The sequence below is a fragment of the Clarias gariepinus genome, chromosome 24 (assembly GCF_024256425.1).
Source record: "Clarias gariepinus isolate MV-2021 ecotype Netherlands chromosome 24, CGAR_prim_01v2, whole genome shotgun sequence".
NCBI lineage: Eukaryota > Metazoa > Chordata > Actinopteri > Siluriformes > Clariidae > Clarias > Clarias gariepinus.
In genome coordinates, this window is record NC_071123.1 from 6,613,813 (window position 1) to 6,637,823 (window position 24,011).

General features: G+C 36.9%; 1 protein-coding gene across 1 annotated transcript; it reads left to right on the forward strand.

Moving 5' to 3' along the window:
* Positions 1-6,069: 6,069 nt before the first annotated feature.
* On the forward strand, positions 6,070-22,412 carry stip1 (stress-induced phosphoprotein 1). The gene is made up of 14 exons (XM_053485663.1): positions 6,070-6,151; positions 9,466-9,675; positions 11,779-11,920; positions 13,106-13,247; positions 14,723-14,888; positions 15,981-16,107; positions 18,458-18,560; positions 18,764-18,884; positions 19,016-19,112; positions 19,370-19,494; positions 20,154-20,190; positions 20,740-20,843; positions 21,236-21,408; positions 22,001-22,412. Exons 1-14 carry the CDS (start codon positions 6,143-6,145, stop codon positions 22,071-22,073), a joined length of 1,629 nt encoding a protein of 542 aa, XP_053341638.1. The 5' UTR covers positions 6,070-6,142; the 3' UTR covers positions 22,074-22,412.
* Positions 22,413-24,011: the final 1,599 nt, after the last annotated feature.

Here is a 24,011-nt window from a genome sequence, read left to right on the forward strand (position 1 = left end):
CTGACAAACAACAGTTTATACTGAAGTAGATTCTTTTGAATAGTTTTTTAGTATTTAGTCCCCCTCCCTCTTGATTTGTGCTTTAATGACAGTGTGCACTTGAGCTGGCACGGACTCAACAAGTTTGTGCAAAACCTTTTGATGGGTTTTAGATCAAATCCGTTGGTGTGTCCTCGGAACACCTGCTTCATTAGAAGAGATTAGGCATGAGAAAAATCTGACCTTTTGTACAAAGCAATTAACACGGTCAATATCACGAATTTACATTTATATAGGGATGTAGAAATAGTGCAGAATGTTGAATGTTAAATATGAAATATTCAAAATATTGAACATTTACTTACTTGGGTTTTAAATATTTCAAATTCTAATATTTAATATCATTAAAAAAGACTTTTAAACCCTGGTGTACTGTATATGCTACCTACAGTATGGGCAAAAAACAGAACTTCTGTCCATGCCTTCATATACAAGCACTGATCTGGAACAGGTACAAAAAAAAACATACACCTGGACCCTTTCCTATGGGAATGGGACAAAAATGAAAAACGCACAGGTGCTAAAAATTCCAGAATTCATTGGAGCAAGCAGAAATATAATTACAGTAAGGGAGAAAATCACACTTATTCGACTGTCTGTGTCTGTAGAGCTTCCTTCCTTAAAGCGTTCTCATTGGTGCTTAAGGTTTAGTAGCATCGTATGACAAATTGATGGCACCAGTGCACAATCTTCAAAGACCAGGTCCTCACCCAGGTTATGGATAGTTCATGATCTAGATTAATAAATGTTCCATGCCTTACTGCAATGACCTGGAAGTGCTCTCATTATACAGTTTTAACCTTATCCCAAGAATGTAAATTGATAATCAAGCAAATTGCGAATGGTTACTGAAACGGTCGCAATATCTCATTACCAGATTTGATTTTGATTCAGTATGCATTCACTGGGATTTTTTTTCCCCTTCTTTTTTAATTGCACATAAAATGGCTGAAGCATGACAGGCTATGAATATACACAGCTACACATTACACACACTGCAGAGGTATATATCATAATGCAAGATGTCAAGCCGAGTGACTCACGCACACGTACACACACGCACCCACGAGAGAAATGCTCCTTGACATTGATTCTACAAGGCTGTCAAGAACTGTACCGGAGTGATGAGCACTGTTCTTTCAAAAGATATTCCCTCAACTGGTATGTTGTTGATGGTGGTGCAGACTGCTCTCTAGCACACGACCTCCCATAGGTGTTCACCTAAAGGCCGGAGCATATCGTTTTCATTCTCATCAATGCGTCCGATGGGGCTTGTGTCCTGTGGATGGGAGAAGGAAGAGGGTAGAAGTGTTTCATCACAGAATAAAGGTGATCGATCAGAAGGGATATGTATTGATTTGCAGTGGCGCGTCCCTCTGTGGAGACGAATGGACTCAAGACATGATAGCGAAATGTCTCCAGAACTATTGTTTTCTTTATTTATTGGTCACCCGATTTGTGTTAGTGCAGCAATAACCCCAATACACAAAAGGATCTTTTAGGGCTACCATAACCGGATTGGCATCACGGAGCAATTTAGCCATTAAAAACATCCTAAATACGTGAATCAAAAGCACACTCGTATACATAAATACAATCACAGACAAAAGAAATCAATTCTGGAATGGATGTTGGGAATTACTGTAAAGGCGCATAACATTTAGTATGCAGGCAAGCACTGCCCTCTTCTGTATAAGGAAGGAAACTACAATACAATAAATGAATGAATTGCTGAAGGGATCAATGAGATCAAAGGCATGTGAATGAATGAAAGAATGTATAAATGAAAAGTTGCTCATTTTAAATACGTTTACAGAATATGTGGTCATTTATAGACATCAGGGACTAATTTTTAAACAAAACAGACATTATAAACTATTTATTACAATAAGGTCTCCCATAGTGATGTGTCCTAGGCGTGGTCATGATGTTCAATCATATTAATTTGATATATTTGATCCCACCTTTTACATAATGACAATCTCAGACAGAACAAATTAAGAGAGAGAGAGAGAGAGAGAGAGAGAGAGAGAGAGAGAGGGAGATGGCAGAGATTTTAGCAAGTGAGTGTGATATTGATTGCAATAGGCAGTGTTCCGTGAAGTGTGAGAGCTTTTGAGTGAGAGCTGCTTCTCAATCAGAGCGACTTAACAACTACAGCACAGTGCGTGTGTGTGTGTGTGTGTGTGTGTGTGTGTGTGTGTATTTGAAAGAGAGAGAGAGAGAGAGAGAGGCTTAGTAATTGTAATCAGCGAGACCACAGACACAGCAGTATGAAAATGTGAGAAGAATAAAAAACCTGCAATCTGCACTCTTTAGCTGAAGCTATGCGCTCAGACCCACTGCAAAGGTTTAGCAAAAATAAAATGTGTCTTTGAGACAGAATTTAAAGAACATGTGAATTGCATATGAAGTCTGTGACTTATGGATTGATTTGGGATTGCAAATGCCTCAAAGTCTCCTCACTGTCCACTTTAATAGAAACACCTGAACACTTCAGGTGCTTCAGCTTCACTAATGTTTAAATGTTCACATGAAAAATCAGAATGGGGGAAAAAGTGTGATTTTTGTGGCATTGTTTTTGGTGGCAGATAGGCTAGTTGGAATTCCAGGTACTGCTGATCTCTCACACATTACAGTCTCTAGAGTTTACATAGAATGATGCAAAAATCAATCAATACGTAGTAATAGGCGGCATGGTGCCTCATACCTCCAGGGTCTAGTGTTTAATTCCTGACTTGGGTCTATGTGCATGAAGTATGTTCTTCCCATACTTGGTGGATTTCCTCTGGGTACTCCGGTTTCCTCCTACAGAACATACAGACAGGACATGCAGATTAGGTTAATTGGTGTTCCCAAATTGCATGTAGTGTGTGTGGGTGTGTGCCCTGTGATGGATTGGCACCCTGCCTTGGGTGAACCCTGGGATAAACTAAGCCTCCTGGGGTAGGCTCCAGGCCCCCCACGACCATGTATACAGAATAAACTGTATAAAAAATGAATAAATAAATAAAAATAATAATAATAATAATAATAATAATAATAATAAAAATTATTGAGTGAGTGGTATAGTGGCAAAGTGGTTGGTACTGTTTCCTTGCACCTCAGACTCGAAGGTTCGATTAACACTGTGTGCATGGAGTTTGTATGTACTTCCAATGCTTGATGGGTTTCCTCCAAAAGTTCAAAGACATGAAGATTAAGCTAATTGGCATTCCCACATTGCCTGTAGTGGGTAAATTAGTATGTGGGTGTGTATGCCCATGTACACTCTGCCATGGATTGGAACCCCATCCAGGGAGTCCCCTCATGCCCTAAATCTCCTGGGACAGGCTTCAGATATAGGAAATGAATAAATGACTGATTAAGTGAGTGGCTATTATGGAATTGAAGCACCTCACTGATATAAAAGATCAGAGGAAAATAGCTAGATTGGTTCGAGTTGCCAGGAAAGGTATAATAACTTATATAATCAGTCTTATTTTTGTTCATGTTTAACTCAGTTAAGAGACGATTATCTGTCACATAGATCACACTTTCTTCAAATTATGCCGTTTGATGTGAACACCAAAGCTTTTGACCTGTATATCTGCAAAGTTTTTATAGTGACACTTAATACACACAATATAAGATACCTGAACATCACACCCATGTGTATTGTAGTCCTTCTCCGAACTGTTGGCACAAAGCTGGAACCACAGGTAGAAATGTCTTTTTATGCTGTAGCATTGCCATTACCATCACTGGAACCAAGGAACCCAATGCTCCATGAAGACATGTTTCACCAAGGTTGAATTGGAAGAACTGAAGTGTCCTGCACAGATCCCTGAACTCAGTCCCTCTGGACATCTTTGGGATAAATTGGAGTGAAGCTGAGGAACCCTGGACTTTTAGAAATCGTGGTCCTAAACAGTCTGATGTTAACCAGTGTATCTACTCTGTTTATGTATATGGTTACTTTGATGATGATGATAATGATGATGATGATGATGATGGTGGTGATAGTGGTGGTGGTGATGATGATGATGATTATGATGAAAATGATTAATGTTAATTTACCTCCTGAAATTTACAAACAGTAAAAGACACAGTGATCACCTTCATTAATGAGTTTATCCAATTCTTGAAACATGTTAAGCCTTAGAGCATTGTTTCTGAAATTGCAGTGTGTTTTCCTCAAGTTACAAAGGGTGTTTAAGTCAAACCAATACTTTTGATTAAGCAGAATAACAGAACACAACAACCTTTATTTCTTTACAGTACAAAATCCCCTGATACATTAATGCACTTATCCCAGTGTTTCACTAATGCTTGAATTCTATCATGGTAGAAAGTTTTCTCAATGCACCAGAGGCATAATCGGACTCCCAGGAACTCCTTTAATGACACAAACATGTGGAAATTGCTTCAAGCCCATGCGGCAGTAACTCCCAGCATTTGTATACAGTTCCCACAGACAGATGTGTCTCTTACTCCAGTCGGTGACAAGTTATCATTCAGTTTTCAAGGACCAGGCTTCCCACTCTCTGAATGTTCATGAGAGTAACTGCAGTGGGCACCTAGCCATCTTGGCTGGGATTGTCATTCATGGATGTATGGCCTAATTTAAAACGTTTGCACCATTCAAATGTTTTACTGTTACTAAGAGTCTCATCACCGTACCTTTACCGTACAACAGACCTTTATGTGTTTAATTGTAGTAAGTAAGGAATACCTATTGTTGTAAATGTATATGTAAATGTATATAGTTTTATAGTTTTATAATAGGTAAATATATATAATTTTACGCCTCCAGTGCCAAAAAAATAAAATAAAAAATCATTACAATTTCCAGTTTGACTTGAACTTTATATTTGTTACTGATTTTTTCAGTGTCTTGTCAGTGAGTTGATAATGTCAACTTTGATCTAACAATCACTTTAATAACATTGTGCTCTATTAGTGGAAAGATCTGGAGCTAGGATAGCCAGAATATGTGATGTTGTTTCTATGATTTTTCCTGATATTTCTTTATTTCTACATTGTAAAACAATGCTAAAGGCATCCAAAATATGTAATAATCTACTTTAATCAGTTGTTATTGAGATGTGTCTGATACTTATGCTCTGTAACGCCCTCATAATGAAGATTATATCCTCATAATCTGAGGTGCTGTTTGTTAATGGGTGATTTTTAAGGTTGGTAAACTTCTTCTCTGCCACATAGGTAAGGTTTGGTCTTGCTTTCCTGGGATGGTCTTCATTAAAGCCAGTTTCATCATGGTGCTTCATGAGTTTTGCAAATGCATTAGACAATACTGTTCTTGCAAGAAATGTTACAGAACAGCTGACCTTATGTCTTAAAAAAAAAAAAAAAAGTCTGTTATTACTTATTACCGAAAGTCTTATATTTTATTTCAAAATATTAAATAATAAATCCACTATATTTAGAAAATAACTTGTAAACTTGTTCCCAAACTTTTGACTGGTATTATACATTTAAATAATTATAGACAAACATTATATTTATTAAATTGTCTTCATTAAAAAAATTGTGCCTTTGTAATTATTATTATTATTATTATTATTATTGTTGTTGTTGTAATTTAATGAAGGCGACCTCTTCCTAAGAGAACTCGCAATGTTTCTGGAGCTTTCTTTCACGTTTCTCTGCTCACCGTCAGCGTACTGACTTGTGATTCGTCAAAACGTCACCACGTGACGAGAAATACCCAATCACAGAAAAGTGCGCGTCATGAACGATGAGAAATGTGACCACGCTCCGGCGAGGCAGTTGACGTTTCCTGTATAAGGTGAGTGGGTTGCCGTGATGTTGCAGAATAAAATCAGAACATTGATTTTACGTTGATAACCCCGATTTTAGACTGCGGTATTACTATATTATACCTGCAGTACGTATTATTTCTCTAAAAACATTTAAACAATGGACTATATGTTTTTTTCTTTAAATAAGTTGACGGACATTGAGTGACAGATGTCAAGATGAAGAGGAGGGTTTTGAGATGACGTGGCAACCCGAATTTTCAGCCAGGCTGAATATTATAAGAGGGCGGGACTTCAGCACTGTCGTCTCACAGTAGTTTCTGGAACCTCATGGTTGCAGTATGGAGAAAGTAAGTATCCGGAATTAGCCTTGGATTTTTTTTTTCCTTAAATAAAACACGCATTATTAATATCCAGCTGCACAGCTTATATCCATATGCTTAATTTTTTCCATACTTTCTTTCATATTTGCGCATTGTGTTAACCCATTAGCTCGTAATAACACCGGGTACTGCAGTAATGCTTATTGTTAGCAACGAAGCTAGGTTGCCAGTTAGCTAAAAGTCAAGCTTAAAACAGAAAGAAAAATGGTTTAATTTGCTTACTAGTTTTTGTAATTTTGCATAGTCACCGTAAATTATAATGCGTAACTGACCTGGTGTGCAACATTACTTGGTATCACTTACTTACTACAGTTAAACACGTTAAAGGTCTTGGTTAGCTAACAAGCTAGCGAGCTAGTGAGACCACTCAGTGTCACTGCATGCTTAGCTGTGACAGTTTGTATATTTCTACAGCATAAAGACGAGCGTATAAATCAACGCAAGCATTCACTGACATGACAGGCTAGCTAATAGCTCCTCGAGTCACCTGGAACTTTCTAGAAGGTTCCGTTAACACAAGCAGGTTCTGAACTTGGTCTCGAGCTTCAACGTCATGTTCGGTCATATTTTCGTAATATTTAAATAGGTGTTTGTGGAACTTTTGTTAATTAGTTAGATATTTTGCCAAAGTAAAAAAATATGTGGTAGTTTATAAATGAATTAATGATCATCATTTAAATCTGAACATTGCCGTTTTAAGGGAAGAAAAATCTATGATTATATCAGGGTTAAAGTGGGATTAATTTAAACATTAAACATTCTTTTGGTAGCACTGTTTTATCCGATCATGTAACCCCAAATAAACAGCATTTTAGCCAATTTTTTTTGTATTACTATGTGTATAAATACACTAATCCGCTATAACATTATGACTACCACCTGATATTGAGTACCCCAACTTCCCATTTGCCTTCAAAACTGTAATGACCTGTGTGTTCTGGCAGGGGGGTCATAATGTTATGGCAAACAACAGAACTTGACACCGGTTTTGCACCGGCTGCCATTCCTGATGCAACCCTCACTGGCTGAGAATTAAACCACACGGCAGGCGAGAAACCTACTGTACCACTGAGCCACCAATGGCCTTAAATATATATACAAGGGTGTGGAAAAAAAAAAACTGCTCTCCAGTTATATTTAAACTTTTCAGAACAGTGCGAAAACAACAAATAATTTGAAATAAACCCAGTGGTGGGAAAAAGATGCTTTCACCCCTTTGAATCCAAACGCGACAAAGTCGTGCGTATATATTAAAGGGTCAAGAAGCTCCTAAATGTCAGCACTGTAGCACTACTCCAACTTAAAGCATATACCTTTGGCCTGAAGTTTTAATACCATAAGAAAACAATTTCTACCTGAACAAAATGTAAAAAACCTGATCTGCCATGAAATAGCCTGCGAAGCTGATATGGCAACAAATCCTAATACAAACAATCAAACTTCTCAGAGCTTTCCATCCAAGGCTACCTTCTCCCATGGAGACATCAATTCATTTATAACTGCGGTGCGACCAAAAATGGATGCTCCACATGTGGTTTTGCATGAAAGAGAGCAGAGGCATTGATTAGTGTTTTTTTATTGTGTTGTGAGAGTGTGCCGAAACAACTTGTGGGACATCATAAACGGAAGCATTTGAGTATCTGAAAACAAACCTGAAAGTATTATTAGAATTATTACTGGTGATGAAACATAGATTCATCACTACAAGCCTGAGTGTGGAACTCAATCACCAAACAAGGAAAAAGGTCAAAAGTCAACCATTAGCAGCAGTCCACCGATGATGAAGATTGACTTCTAATGAAGTGAAGACAATGGTGCATTCATGGCTTGGAGCTCAGTTGAAAACCTTTTTAAAGAGGGAACATAAAAGCTTGTTGACAAGGTGGATTGAAGCAATGAGGATGTAGCAATAATTAAAAGATTTTCTACAGCCAGAGTGCAGATAATTTTTGATTGAAATTTTTGCACTACTTCCAGCACAGTGCTTGTATTAGATCTAGCTTGCTTTGCTAGAATGTGTATGCTTGCTTTTAGTGATCAGCTGTCCATGGCATTTTTGAAGACAAACATGGAAGAACAGGTGTAGTCCCGCATCTAACGCACAGTATAGAGAGAGCACTTATTGTAGCTATGTTTTGTTTTAGTATACACATTATCAAATGCTATGGAATAATATATTAATCATCTTTTTCCTGCAAAAACATCTCTTTCGCATACTCCTGACTTGACAGGTTGTAAAGAATTGACCTAAATTAAATTTGTAAAAAAGAATTGTCCCGGTTTCTTGACTCTGTGACATGTACAGGTACAATTTCTTTTAATCTGTGTACAGCGCAAGTCTCTGCGATTTTTGGTCATTGATCCTATAAAAGGTGATCGATTTTCATTTATCACGCTTTAACACTGCTATGAATTCCCCTGTTTAAAATCCCTTCTCTTAAACATTTTCCTTATTAACATTTAAACAAATCTAGCTCCCATATTTTCTGTATGGGACTTGAGGTCACACAATTCATCCCCCCCCCCACCCCCCTTTTTATTGCGCTAAAAAAAAACAACAACTTGGAAATCACATTTTTAGATTAGATTTTTGTACATAATACACATAATATTTGGCACTAAAATGTATATACTTACTCGTTTTTGAAATATAAAAACTACTAAAAGATGCAACACTGTGCATGCTGATTTGTTAAACTGTCAAGTTTCATGTTTAAAAACAAAACCTAATCATTGACTACTCCACTCCAGAAGAAGGCTTTATGCTTTTACAAACTAGGAGTGTTTGTGGAAAGTTTTCTAATAAAGCTGTAATGTATTTTTCAAAGAAATTAACATTGTTTATTAACCCGAAATTATTTAAGTGTTTCGATTTTGATTTGAAAAATGATCCATTGATTCAGTTAATTAACAAAAGATTGATTAAAAGTGGTGAAAGAGAATTAATAACACTAAAGGGGACGCTGTCCTAGAGAAACTTATCTCTATGGTGGTAGCAGTAACTCTGCTTCATGCTGGGCTGCATTATTCCACCTCACAACTGATTACCTTCCTATAACAGCACATCTTCACGTGTTTCATTTAGTACTTAATATTAGTTTTATGTACAGATTTATTTCCAGGCTATGACGACCATTTTCCAACTTTTATTTCAGCGCAGTCCAATATTGCCCCCACAGAAGGCATATTTATAAATCACCCACAGAGTGCAGTATGCTTATAGTTAATCTTCACTTGTTTTAGAAATGTGATACCATATTTGTGCTTTTTCTTTTCCCCAGGTATCTCAGCTGAAAGACCAGGGTAATAAGGCGCTGAGCGCAGGGAAGATCGATGAAGCAGTGCGATGCTACACCGAGGCTGTGGCGTTGGACCCAAACAACCATGTCCTCTTCAGCAACCGATCTGCTGCATACGCCAAGAAGGGCGACTATGAGAACGCCCTGCAGGACGCGTGCCAGACCATTAAAATTAAGCCAGACTGGGGCAAGGTAAATGATGTCATTAATGCTTGTGATACTGTTTAACAGCTCTTAGACCCTAGCGATTGGAAAAGCACAGTGGCTTTATCATTGTTTTTGTTTTGTTTTTCCTTGAGTGTTGTCTTCTAACACTTGTTTTCTAAAATGGCTGACCTCCAGTGGTCCATTAGCAAGGAAGCCCATGCGCCCTAATGGTTTATGTCTTAGTCTCTTAAACGAAATGGTGTTTAAAAAAATTTGGATGCCTGCCATGGGGTTTAGAGTTTTTCCATGGGAGTAGAACTTTTGGTACAAGCAATTTGATCTTTGAAATTGGTTGCCACTTCAGTACATTGCAGTACATTTTAACAATGTGCAACACCAAAAAACAAAGTAGTGACAAAAAAAAAAAGACAATGAGCAGCATGGTGGTGTAGAGGGGTTAGCATTGTGGCCTCCCACCTCCAGGGTTCAATTGGGTGTGTGGAGTTTACATGCTTGGTTGGTTTCCTTGGAGTACTCCAGTTTCCTTCCACAGTCCATGGACATGTACATTAGGCTAATTGCCATTTCCAAATTGCTTGTAGTGTGCATGTGCCTTTAGCCACCCTGTAATAGATTGGCACCACTGTCTTTGGTGTACCATGCCAGGCCCATCGCAACCCAGTAAAAGATGAATGCATGGGATAATAAAAAAAAATAATTCCCCCAGTCATTAAATCATTAGTTTCACTTGTTTCTGTTTTGTAAAAAAAAAACAGTCAAAAGTTTTGGATCTCTCTGTATTACCATATTTGGTTAGACTTCATTAATTGGTTAAAATTTTTATAAGAACAAATTGCCTTTGGTAATGCATCTAGAAAAATCTGGTCTGGATAACTTTATAATTAGACACAGCATGTACACCATTAACGAGGAACTAATTAAGCGTCCCATTAAAGTCTGAGATTGAGCAGTAATTTAAAGTAAAGGTTTAGGCATGTGTACTGCAGCAGGGTTTACGCATCCTAGACCAAAGTTAAATTTTTACGGCAGAAGCAAGTGCTCTGCTTATGACTTTGAAATTCATTGAAACACACATTACGAAAGGATTACCTTATAATGGACTCAATCATGTCTCCGGGTAGAACATAAAAAATAGATCATACAACAATAATGGAAATCCTAACCAAGTTATCATTTTTAAAAGCCAATAGTTATAACAATTTTCTATTGAATACCTGGGCACTCAGAAATCCCTTGTAATGAGAAGGCAAATAAAACTGCCAAAGAGAAGCTGCTTTAATCAAATGCTCTGCCCTTCACAGATGTAAAACAAATTTTTAATGCATACTGTAAATCAAAAATAAATATCAATCAGAATGGGACCAATGCTTAAATAATCAACTGTATAAATTAAATCTCAATGTTTGATGAAGACATACATTTTCTTTTAATAATTGTTGGGATCAAGTTACTTATACAAGATGCAGAACAGGAACTCAAAAGCTACACACACATTTTTACTGTCTAAAGAAAATCCACCACAATGTTCATCATGCAGAAGTCTTTTGTCCATTAAACATATTTCTATTTGACAAACTTTTTTTTACTCATTTGAGGAATTTGTTTTATTATGTTAAACTTCTTTTTTTTTTTTTACACAACTTAATCCAAATGTAGTTTAAAGTTCTTAGAAAAAAATAAGTTTAAACATTGTATCTGGTTTTAATATTGAATAATAAAACTGACTCTCTTCATAAATATAGTCATAGAAGCTGGCATGGTATTAAAAATAAAAAAAAAATTTTAACCATGTGATTTTTATTTAAAAAATATTTTTCTAAATCAATCTTCCTTTATTGATTTGCTGGTAGAGAAGAAAGTGTAATTAAATTTTTTCATACATTTAAAAGTCTTTGCCACTTGGTCAAGGAATGCAGCAAGGATATTGATAGTCCTTTTGTGTTTAAAGTGTAGTGTTTTTGTTTTTTAATTCGCTGTCTGAAATTGATTTCCTAAATCTCAAACTTGTCTTGACAGAACACAAAAAACCTTGTGCTTATAATGATAAAATATTAACTTGACATCAATTGCCCTTTTACTCAGACAGAGAACCCGTTATCATGTTTGATTTGTCTGTGTTTATTTCAGGGTTACTCGAGAAAAGCTGCAGCCTTGGAGTTCCTGGAAAAGTTTGAGGATGCCAAATTAACCTATCAGGAGGGTCTCCGGCAAGAGCCGTCCAACCAGCAGCTCAAAGACGGCCTTCAGAACATTGAGGCACGACTAGCAGGTCTGTATGCTAACAGGATTGTAGAAAGAGTGCTTTAATTACAGCCCACTTTACAGTGAATGGCAGATTTAAAATCCAGTAAGTTTTATGGTGTGTTCAAAGTTGTGATTTTGACACAAAGGTTAGCATAGCGCTGTCATGGTTTAAATGAAGAAGGTCAGAAGAATATTGTTGCTAGGCAACTGGGAGGTATGAATGCGCAATAAGGCTAATCGATTTGCTGACAGCTGTTAATTAATTAATTTTTTTTAAATGGACAATGTCAAGGCACAGCCATGTTGGGAATGAGACAAAACTGTGAAGAATGTCATTTCCCCTAGTTAAGTTAAAGTATTAAGAAGAATGAATTCCTGTGCATTGACTAGCTCCACTTTACTCAACCAACAGTATTTAATTATGTAAGTTATACTAGTTAAATATGTAATTTACAGTAGAAATTATTCAGTGTAACAGTCTTAGTGTAACAGAATCAACTACTCATCAGACAGTAGTTAATTTCAGTTTTTAGTGTGAGACATTTACTTTATACTGATAAAAATGATAACTATATACATTGATACATGCGATGATAAACTTTAAAAACAGAAGAAAATTTAATGGTTTGACACATATACATTAAAGGGACACAGTACGTAGAAATAGGTTTTCAGAATATAAATGCTCATACCCCAGCCCCTAATTGGCTGGTATTGTCCCTCCTCTAGCCGCTGCTTGGTTGAAATTAAACGAGCCCAGGAAGGAAAGTAGGAAAGTTTGAGCACGAGTTGAGGGAGTTTGACGGTGCAAGTGAGGGAGTTGGGGTTTGTGTCACAAAAATGTTACGCTGCTTCAACTCCACCAAGTAAACTGACTAGTTTGTTTAGGTTTGCATCCTTGTTATACGTCACATGAGTGATGGTGCAGTGCTGTAAATGAAGAAGAGAGATGAGTTGTCTGACTAATTTGATTAATTAATGAAGTTTTTTGTTACCCTCTGTGAGTGGTTGATGTAGCATGGGATTGATGATGTAGATGGGATTGTTGTCAAGTAAATGAGTAAATATGACTGTAGCATGATCTGAAAGCAGGAAGATGGATTCAAGTGAATAACTGTCATTCAGAAATGAGATCATGTGTATGTATTGACGTCTGATTAATTAAAGAAAGCTATTGTACATTTGTTTTTGGTTTGTCTCTGCGTTACAGAGAAAAAGATGATGAACCCCTTTGCCATCCCTAACTTGTATGAAAAGTTAGAAGCGGACTCCCGAACCCGAGCCCTTCTGTCTGACCCCAGCTACAGAGAGCTGCTCGAACAGCTCCGCCAGAAACCGTCTGAACTCGGCACGTAAGTGTTCAAAAAAGTGTTCAAAGGGAGAAATTAAATATGAAATAAGAGAAAATACTAATATAGAAAAATTTAATATGAAGAATTTACAATATGTACAAGGTTGCTCATAATGACTATTAGGGCTGCAACTAACGATTATTTTGATAATCGATTAGTTGGGCGATTATGTTTTCGATTAATCGGATAAAACCTAACCGCTTCTTAAATTTGATATTTTGCTTATAACTATTTTAAAAAAAAAACATAAATCAGGGTATTATTTATGTATAAAAATAAACTTTTAAAAATCCAAAAGCCACATAGAGTTTAATAATCTTTAATTTTGACATTTTAAACCTTAAATGAAATGTAGTATATAATATATACAGTTTATACAGTGTGTGTGTGTGTGTGTATATATATATATATATATATATATAGTTTAAAAAATACACTGATATATTCAGTTGATAAGATATAAACAGCTAAAATAATGTAATTTTGTATAATAAAACTATGTATGCATAAGTAAAACCACAGTAAATTACAAGTTAACTTTGTAGGATAGGACTTAATAGGACTATAAAAAAAACTGTAGAAATGCAAAAAGCTAATAGTCACAAATTAATTATTTGCATTCGCTGAAAACCACAACAATCACTAAATGTAATATTCTACTGTTATTCGCACCGTGTAATTTAAGCTAATCTAAAATAGCGCCATTTAACTAATCACTATTGCTCATGAGGTGATTGCGCAATGTGATGCTAGCGAGTAGCACGTGAACAGATCTAGCGCGACTGTCCCGAAGTTAGCAAACAGTTTAAACAAAAGCACTTAAACTTTACAACTTTTACACGATAAGAGATACAGTTTTTACCGACCCTGCTGACGTTTCGCCATCCGTAACACCAACATGTTATCTCTTTAAGTGTTCGTGCATGACATGCGGTGAAAGCTCGGTCTTGCATAGCGTGCAGGTTACCGTCTTTTTAGAGGCGTTTAATGTAAATTGCTATCAAACCTTGAAGGACTCGGGGCGCGCGCTTTATCCTGCAGACGCTCCTGTAACCTCCATTGCGCGAGCGGCTGTGTATCTGTGTGTATTTGTGCATCTTGTGGTCGCGCGCCTCAGTGACGTGAGCAGCCCAACTAATCGATAACGGCATTCGTTGACAACGAATTTCATTATCGATAATTATCGATTTTATCGATTAGTTGTTGCAGCCCTAATGACTATATTTTCATGACTATATGATCTGTCTAGCTGTTGATTTTATAAATCTACCCTTAAGGGCCATCAGATGCTGTCCTTAATTTCTCTTTCCTATGTTGCTCCATGTTCAGTTCTCATTGCTTGTCTGCTTGTTCTCTGAATGCTGTCTTTTCCAGTTTCCCTCCGTAATTTTCTCCCTTTTTTTTTTTTTTTTACTTTTTTCTCTGTGTCAGGATCATATTTTGTGTCCTCACTTTATCTGTATTTTTTTCTGTAGAAAGTTGCAGGACCCTCGGGTGATGACCACTCTTTCAGTGCTCCTTGGCTTTGACCTGGCTGGCATGGATGAAGATGAGGAGCCTGCTCCACCCCCTCCACCTAAGCCAAAAGAGACAGCTCCACCCCCTCCCAAAGAAGAAGATCTACCAGAGAATAAGAAATTGGTAAAAAAAAAAAATAAGAATATTTATTTACAGTATAACTTAAGAGTTTGTGCATGCAGTTTTGTCCCAGTTTACATCAATTGACATGGATAGGAGTTTTTACTCACTTATTTCTTTCTATTAAACACACAGGTGACAACATCTAAGGTTTAGCTATAGCATATATTTTTTTTTTTTCTCCCCCAATTTTTGCCCGATTTTCTCCCCTAATTTTGTCGTGTTCAATTCCTTCCAGTCACTTCCAGTGTTTCCTCCGACCCACGTGGCGTCTTAGACCATTTTTTCCGAACTGCCTGCCGTCGGGGGCGGCGTAACACACTCGGAGAAACAGCGCTATCCGCTCCCTTCCGCTTACGCGAGCTCACAGACGCCCTTGATTGGCTTGAAGAGCTGTCTTTAATGTGGGAGCGCAAAGTACCTCTCATCCCTCCCCCCTGAGAGAGCTCGGCCAATTAGCTCTCTCTATGCCTCCGGCTGTGAGAGGCAACAGCATCACCCGGGGTTCGAACCAGCGATCACCGGATGATAGGGCGAGCGCTTTACCTCTGCGCCGCTCTGAGGCAGCTATAGCATTTTAAAAATGCTAATAAATTCGACCCAGTGCTACCCCTAATAAACAGACATTAATTTTTGTTTTAATTTATTATTATTATTATTTATTATATATATATATATTTTTTTTATGTAGCAGTTGCTTCTGCTTTGTGACCATTATCTATGTGATATTTCAACTGTTAAAGCAAGACCTGGTCTGAATAGCCTGTAGAAACTGAACAGATTGGACTATTTTGATGGAAAATGAAGGATCTGGCAAATATTGACCTCATTTCTTATTGTTCCTTGATGCACATCTGATGATCCAAATTAAAATTAGAGATAAATGTTCAGAATAAAAAATTGTTTGACTACTGCAGGCAAACAGGTACAGTGCTTTTCAAGTTTGACAGCTTTTTGGTTGCTATGGAGACGTTTCCTAACTGTTTGATTGTCAGACTGTGGTCAGGCAAAAACGTGCATCGTTTATCTGGAACTTCCCTTTGGGTGTAGCTTTGATAAAGGGAGTATATGACTGAGCCTTGATCTCTCTTACAGGCATTGAAGGAGAAGGAACTCGGCAATGCAGCATACAAAAAGAAGGACTTCGAGACTGCACTCAAGCATTATGAGGAGGCGTGCAAACACGACCCCACCAATATGTCTTATCTATCCAATCAGGCTGGTATGAAAAATTTGCGCACAATTTATTTTTTTTATTATTTTGTCGTTAAAGTTATGCGTTACGAATTATCGTCTTACAACAGAAGCTTACAGTCTTGATATGTTGCATGCTACAGCCTGTCTATTATTTACCTGGTCCAGTCAAGCTGGGGTCCGTTCTTCGTACGTCGCTAACTCAGTTAGCTGGATTTGATTGTTGTGGATTTGTCCTGATCTTGGATTATTTCGTTCTTCGATGCGCTTCTAGCATTTGTTGTCATAGCAACATATCCGTAAGCTTGAACCTGCTCGGGAGCAGGTTTATTTCATGTAAACAGGATTAAGCCTGCGCTCCTGCCAGGTCATGATTGGTTGAAATGGCGAGGTCACATCTGATTGGTTAAAGAGCATGACTGACTCGCGTGGAAAAAGAAAAGTATATGCCCCCTGCCATGGACTCCCCCCACTCACACACACACACACATAATCGCTATCAAATATTATATATGAACATAAATTCATAGGTTTAGTATTATCAAATATGATATTACTTTTATAATAAACCCTAGGATTGAGACAGCCGTCGAGACCATTATTACAAACTCTTGTATAATGTTTATTTTGTAACATTTATTTTTCAGGGGTTTGTCATAAAAATATGCTAATAAATATTTATATATATTAAAAATTAATATTTTATAATGATAAATTGGACGAAACTAATTTTATTATAAAATAAACAATATAAAAGTATACATAATTTCTATTTTTTCATATACAACATATTTATTTTCATATTGCTTATTTTATTTTATTGTCTCATGTAATTTGTAAACCATTAACCTATGAATTTATGTTCTAATATAATATTTGATAGCGATTATGTAGGGGGGGGGGGGATCCATGGCAGGTGGGCATTTCAGCGCATAACACGTGTTACAAAAAAGTTGAGCTGCTCTTTTTCCATTTCGTTAACCAATCGGAGGGCTTGTGATCAGTGTTTCTACTGTCGATGCATATCGCCTTTTAAACCAACGCACGAGCGCGCAATAATCCTAGACAACTCAGTCCAGCTATACTAATCATCAACCACAGGTGTGCTCAAAGAACCAACTTAGCCGGATCGTAATTAGCACGATGATCTCATCTTAGATGTGTCAATTCATCTTGGATGTGTCAAGCGACGTACGAAGAACGGACCTCTGCTTGTTTTTATTTAGTTATTTATGGTTTTGCTCTAATTCTAGATTTAGTAGTTCATGGAATCTTATACATGTAGGCAGTCATGACCCAGTAGTTGAGGTCCTGGAGTTTGCTTAAACCCTTAAGCAAGCTTTTTAATTTTTCATTGTTTAGTGCTATTATTGGATTATTATAACTCAGTCATAAGTCAGTCTATTCAGATTTTTTTTTTTTTTTTTTTTTAATGACTGGATGTAAATTCTATGGTCCGACTAATTTGTTAATTTTTCCTACACAGCAGGAGATGCCTGATTAAATCATTATGTGGGCGTGCTGACAGAGTTGTTTAGCAAATTACATGGGTTAAACAGTTCAACCGTGGCTCTTATTTAACTGTCTTTATATTAAGAGGTCGTACACTATATGGCACGGATTACTGCTCACAAATCAGAATTGAGGAAGAGGTTGTAAGGCACCACTGAGTAATGCCTTAATCATGATTATAATTAAATTCAAATGACTTGGAAGATACATCTAATTTCTCCAAATATTTGATTCCATTAACATGCATGCAAAAGCACAGAATAAAATGAATATATTCACTACGATCGGACACAGCACTAACGCCACTGCCCGGTGAATTAAACGTACACCAGTTGTATGCAAGTAAACTGGTAACAGGATCATGGCCACACAAGGCTCATTAGGGGCTGTATATGAGGCTTAGCAGGCAAAGTATTCAGGGTTCATCCAGCCTGCCACTCTTCAGATCTAAGTCCAATTGAGCATCCATAGAATGCACTGGACAAACAAATCTAAACCATGGGAGGTCCCAACCCACAGCAGCCAAAGGATCTGTGGAACAAATAATTTGGGTTTCTATTATTTCTTATGGGAAAATTTGCTTTGATTTACAAGTGTTTTGAAATACCAGCCCGCTTCTGGAATGATTTGTGCTTGTAATCCAAGATTCCACTGTATTAAAATAAAATCAATAAAGACACTAAAATGGACATTTTTAAACTCTAAAGCTTTATTCTCAATATCTGCTACTCTGGTATTAACCTTATTAATAACAAGCCTATACCCCTTTTTTTCTAAGCAGTTACGATGATTTAATTTCACATTTTCTTGTGCTTACAAACATTAACCCAGAGCTTGTATTCTGTTTGTCTTCTTTTGTGTATTAGCTGTGTTTTTCGAGAAGGGAGAGTTTGACAAGTGTCGTGAGTACTGCGAGAAAGCCATTGAGGTGGGACGAGAAAATCGTGAAGACTACAGGCAAATTGCCAAGTAAATGCATTTATGTTTGTCTTAAGCTGCAAAGCTGAATTAAATTATATAACGCCATTGTTTTTTTTGTTTTTTTTTAATAGGTTCACATTCTACCCACACAAATATGCCTCATTAACAATAGCCTACTTGTTTTTTTTTTTGTATAGATTAACCAGTGGCATGGTTTTCTATTCACTACTATTGTCGTCTCTCTCTCTCAGGGCCTACGCCAGGATTGGGAACTCTTACTTCAAACAAGAGCAGTATAAGGAGTCCATTCAGTTTTTTAACAAAAGTCTGACAGAGCATCGAACCCCTGAGGTGCTGAAGAAGTGCCAGCAGGTAGGTTTGCACTGTGAATACACATCCAGAGATGTGAACCTTTTAATGGAGAGATTTTTTTTAGGTCCATCTGAGAAAGCAATGAACGGAGTCATTAGTTAAATAAATTGATTTGCCTCCTACCTTAACAGGCGGAAAAGATAGTAAAGGAGCAGGAGAAACTGGCATACATCAACCCGGAGCTGGCACTGGAGGAGAAGAACAAGGGAAATGAGGCTTTTCAAAAAGGTGTGGGCATAAAAGATGTTATTATGCCCACATAATAACATGTGGCATAATAACATTATTATGGGGGGGTGTCATTTAAATGTCTCTGTATTTTAATCCAGTGATGAGGCCACCTGACTTTAGGTGACTATATATATTATAATATGATATTTATATTCTTCATTATATTATAAACCATTCTGATATTTTAGGACTTGGGATTATTACAATCAATATTCCTTTGCTGTCTGTATCTTTCATATGTGTCTGTTGTGTAGGTGACTACCCCCTTGCCATGAAGCACTACACTGAGGCCATAAAAAGAAACCCTAATGATGCCAAGCTCTTCAGCAACAGGGCAGCCTGCTACACCAAATTACTGGAGTTTCAGCTGGCCTTAAAGGTACATTACAGGATAATACTCTAACGCTCAGGCTAGTGATGCACCGGATAGTATTGGTCAGTTTTGGCAATTTATTGTGTCGCAGGTCACTGGTATAATGCCTTACTGGTTATTTTTTGCCTGACTCAAACCACAGTACCCTACCCAGCTACAGTATCAGGAACGATCCAATAGGGGGTGCTATAATACCTCCTCTACGTTAATTTTAAGTAAAAGACAATGAGTGTTTTGCTGGCTCAGAAAAAGACCAGCAATATGCAATTTGTGAGACGTGTTTCAATGACGTTTCAGGAGGAAGTACCAAAAGTACTAATTGATTTTCAGTAAATGCATTTAATTTATGGCTTGCAAAAAGATTTTTATTGTGCAGTGTAGTTGGTGAATTAATTTTAAGTGGGTATCTGTATAGAAGGCTAAAAAGGCTTTTAAAGAAGTAATGTTTTCATGAAAAACTCTCATGTGAAAATGTTTTCCAAATGGGAATAAATAGCAACAAAAAAAACCTCAGTTATCGACAAAATGTATTATCTTAAACATAAGTGTTTATCAGTCCAAAATATTATAATCTGTGCATCCCTAGATTCCTATTGCAGATAGTTTTCACTAATTACTGACATGTGGAACTGTAAAGGCATACATTTCTGGTTTGTCTTTTACAGGATTGTGAGGACTGCATCAGACTGGAGCCCACCTTCAGTAAGTCTGCAGCCTCACACATTTTAGTGTTTACAGTGATGAGCGAAATGAAGTTGTTTTACGATGTTGAATGTACAGTATGTCCCCTACATACAAACATTTGAGTTACAGACTTTTAAATGTACAAACATGCGTTTACGTGTTTTCAATCTCGGACGTTAGATCACATGTCCTACGTACATTGTCAAGTGCGTGCAGCGTGCATCCCAGGATGTCTGGAAGCAAGCATAAAAGCAGCAGCGATGAAGATGATTCTAAGCTATAATTGTGGAGGCAAAAGTGGAAATAATTAAGGGAATAAAGCAAGATGGCAGATATTGCTGGTTCTTCTAACATGAATCATTGGCACGATTTTAAAGAACAAGGACAATATGGAATGTTGGTTTTATACTGTGTATTGCCAATTGTGTAAGTCTCCTAGACAATGTTTGTTGAACAAATTGGACTTGCGAACAAGCTGTCAGAATTGAACTATTGTCATATGTAGGAGACTTACTGCAGATGTTGATGGATGTATTTTTTTGATTGTTAATTGCTGCTCTTGTGTAGTTAAAGGATACACACGTAAAGCAGCAGCACTGGAGGCAATGAAGGACTTCTCCAAAGCCATGGATGCCTATCAGAAAGCTTTGGAGCTGGATGCCAACTCTAAGGTAGAACATCAAAAAGTTGTTTATGTAAAAGGGAGTAAGTAACTTCAACTTCTTTAGCTGCTAACAGACTTCTTTGCTTTGATCACTTTCAATATGTAATCCAGGACCAGCAAACACAAGGGTGACCATCTCTCAAACGTACAGCTGACCATCATTGTTGAAAGAGCTGCTAATTAAATGTCTAGCTTTCTGCTTGGATGGTTGTTGTTCTGTGTTCATCTGCAGATTTAAATTATGAGCTGCTTGAATTCTCCTTAAATGAGACTCCATTTATGTTTGGAATTTCACTTTTTATTTAACTTGTTTTCTGGAAAATTTTCATTCCGTCTCTGCTTATTTGGCACAGGCTGCTGTTCTGTGTTTTAATTGGTGATTTGTTTGTGCGTGTGCAGGAAGCCACTGAGGGGATTCAGCGCTGCATGGTAAGTCAGACCATGAGGAACGATAGCCCTGAGGATGTGAAGAGGCGGGCCATGGCTGATCCAGAAGTGCAGCAGATAATGAGTGACCCTGCCATGCGCATGATCCTGGAACAAATGCAGAAAGACCCACAAGCTCTCAGCGAGTAAGATACATGCACATATATAGAACTGAGTGTGTGTGTTTTCTGTTTCACATAGATTTATGATCAAATTATATAAACTTGCTGATCCTGCATAAATAGATGCACTACTTGCACTACTACAACATCCTGATTGTATTAAGCATCTATTTATGTAGGATCAGTCCATTATTGTGATAATGCGTAGCAGATATATATGAAACTTATATATATTTAGATGTTTCTTAAAGTCTATGTAGTGCACTTTCATAGCAGAGTTTATTTTATTTATTTATTTATTACACATTTTTAGAATTAACAACAGAAAAATTTGCGACAAAAAAAGAATGTCTTGTGGTGGGTTTTTATGGAATATGACTACAAAGTACATCACTCCTTCTTAAATTCAGTGTGTTAGACTCATTTCAATAGTTTAATGAATTAAAACTCAAATACAATCTTCCACAATCAGTTTCATAGACCCTAGTCTAGTGTAACTACTTCCTATGTACTATATTAGGCTTGTATTTTGCATCCTAGCTCTGTAGGTTCTTTATTTCATTGAGTAGTCAAACCTTACTTTTCAAACCTTAATCATTTCTCTCCTTTACTTTAGCCACCTGAAGAACCCAGTTATCGCTCAGAAGATTCAGAAACTTATAGATGTCGGACTCATAGCCATCCGGTGATTTTATTGAGAGCAAAGGAGTACCAGGACTACCACCATCCAGATGAACACCACCACAAGACCTCAGAGGAAAGAAGACTCCATTCCAAAAGAAAGAAAGGATTTTTTTTTTGCGCTCACCAAATTGTACAATCACTCTCATTGTCAAACATTTTTAAGAGTAATGCCTTATGTTTTACATTACATTTAATGGAAAACTAACATGCTATGCTGCATTTGCTTCTTAGCACTCCAATACCTGCAATAGCTTTTAATCACCAAGTCTCATTTGTCTCAGAATGGCATATTTTAATAACCTTTATAGATTCAGTATAAAACGGTGCAACCATTCTGAGATTCATATCATCGTAATGTTATGTTTTGATACCTATAGATGCAGACCCCCGCAGGAACGTGACAGCAGTTAGCATTAGCTAGGGTGTAGGCCAATGTATGTAGTATTTCCTGTAAGAAGCTTGCATGAACCCAAATTATACAATATTATTAATTCTGTTTCTGGACATTTTTGACCAAATGAAAGTCTTGTTCTGTTGGCAGATACTTTTCCATCTTAGAAATACATTACTACGCAAAAGTCTTGAGGCAACCCTCTTTTTTTTTTTTTTTTTTGCTTTCAAAGAGACAGACTTTTTGTTTGTTTGTTTTGTTTTGCTCTTGTTTTCCAGTCCATTCCCTGTATCTGACTAGTTTCAGAAGAATGTGTTAAGTTTGTTGAGCCACACCACAGCCACACACAAGTCATTCATGCATAGAACATCATCTAACTTTTGAGGCATTAACTAGTCAGAATAGGATAGGTGGTCAGGCCGGGGATTAGTATACTTGTAGTGCTCAGTGGTTAGAACAGATAAAAAAGGAATTCAGGTTGCTGCTAAGGTTGTTTCATTTAAAAAAAAATCTTTTTCTAAATTGTATCTTAAGGCACTTTGCAGCCTGTTGCAGTAAAACATTTCTTCGTGTTTCTTTAATTTCATTTAAAGTGAAATGATTGTTTGCTCAAGACTTGGCACACTATTGTACATGTTTAAAATTATCTTCCCATAGAATAAGACTTTCTTGCAATTGCTATAGTATGGTTTAATAATCTTTTGTTCGGGAACTTGTAGTATTTAAATTTAAGTGATTTTTGACTTTCTGGAACATCATCTGGTTGCTGAGAGTTGCCAATATTTCTAAAAAGGAAATTGTAGCGGGGGTAAAAAACAAAAAAACAAACAACATGTATCTGTATAAAACGGTTCCATAACAACAGCACACAAATAATAATAAACAAATCAGTTTTGTGAATTGCAATATTTGTAAATCCATAATTAGCTCCTTATACTTACCAGCAAATGACTGCTCAGTTAAAGTTATAGTAAAATCTGTTCTATTTCTTGCTATGGTTATCTGGTTGGATGTGGTTAAACCTTACTTTAAAAAGGCACATGTTCTTTTTCTAATGGAGAACAGTTTGACTCCAAATTCACTTGCAGTATATTTAGTTATTTAAAGAAATAAGCAGGAACGCTGTCCTTTCTTAAACATTTAGCGATAAAGCATGAAGAGATTAACTTGGTTATAAAAGTAAATTCTGATCCTTGATTGGCACTTTGTGTATCTCAGCAGTCCCGAATGTTCATATTTATCCATGAATCAGCTTTGAAAGTATTTGTACTGTATTCAGTACTATGTTTTTGCTCAAGTGTTTAAAGGAATTAAAAAGTTTGGCACCAGTTTACACCATGCCATAGAGTCTGGTCTTGGTACCTGCAAAATCTGCAAACCTCTCGCTGTTAAGTCTCGTCTGCGCTTCAATATAGGGCATAAATCCGACATGTGGATGTCTTTGGCTGCTTTCATCTTTCATTCAGTGTTTTTTCTTTGTCCACTTCAATAAACTCTGATACATGCCACACCATCTTAAGCGCATCCAGTTGAGTTGCTCCTTACATTGTTC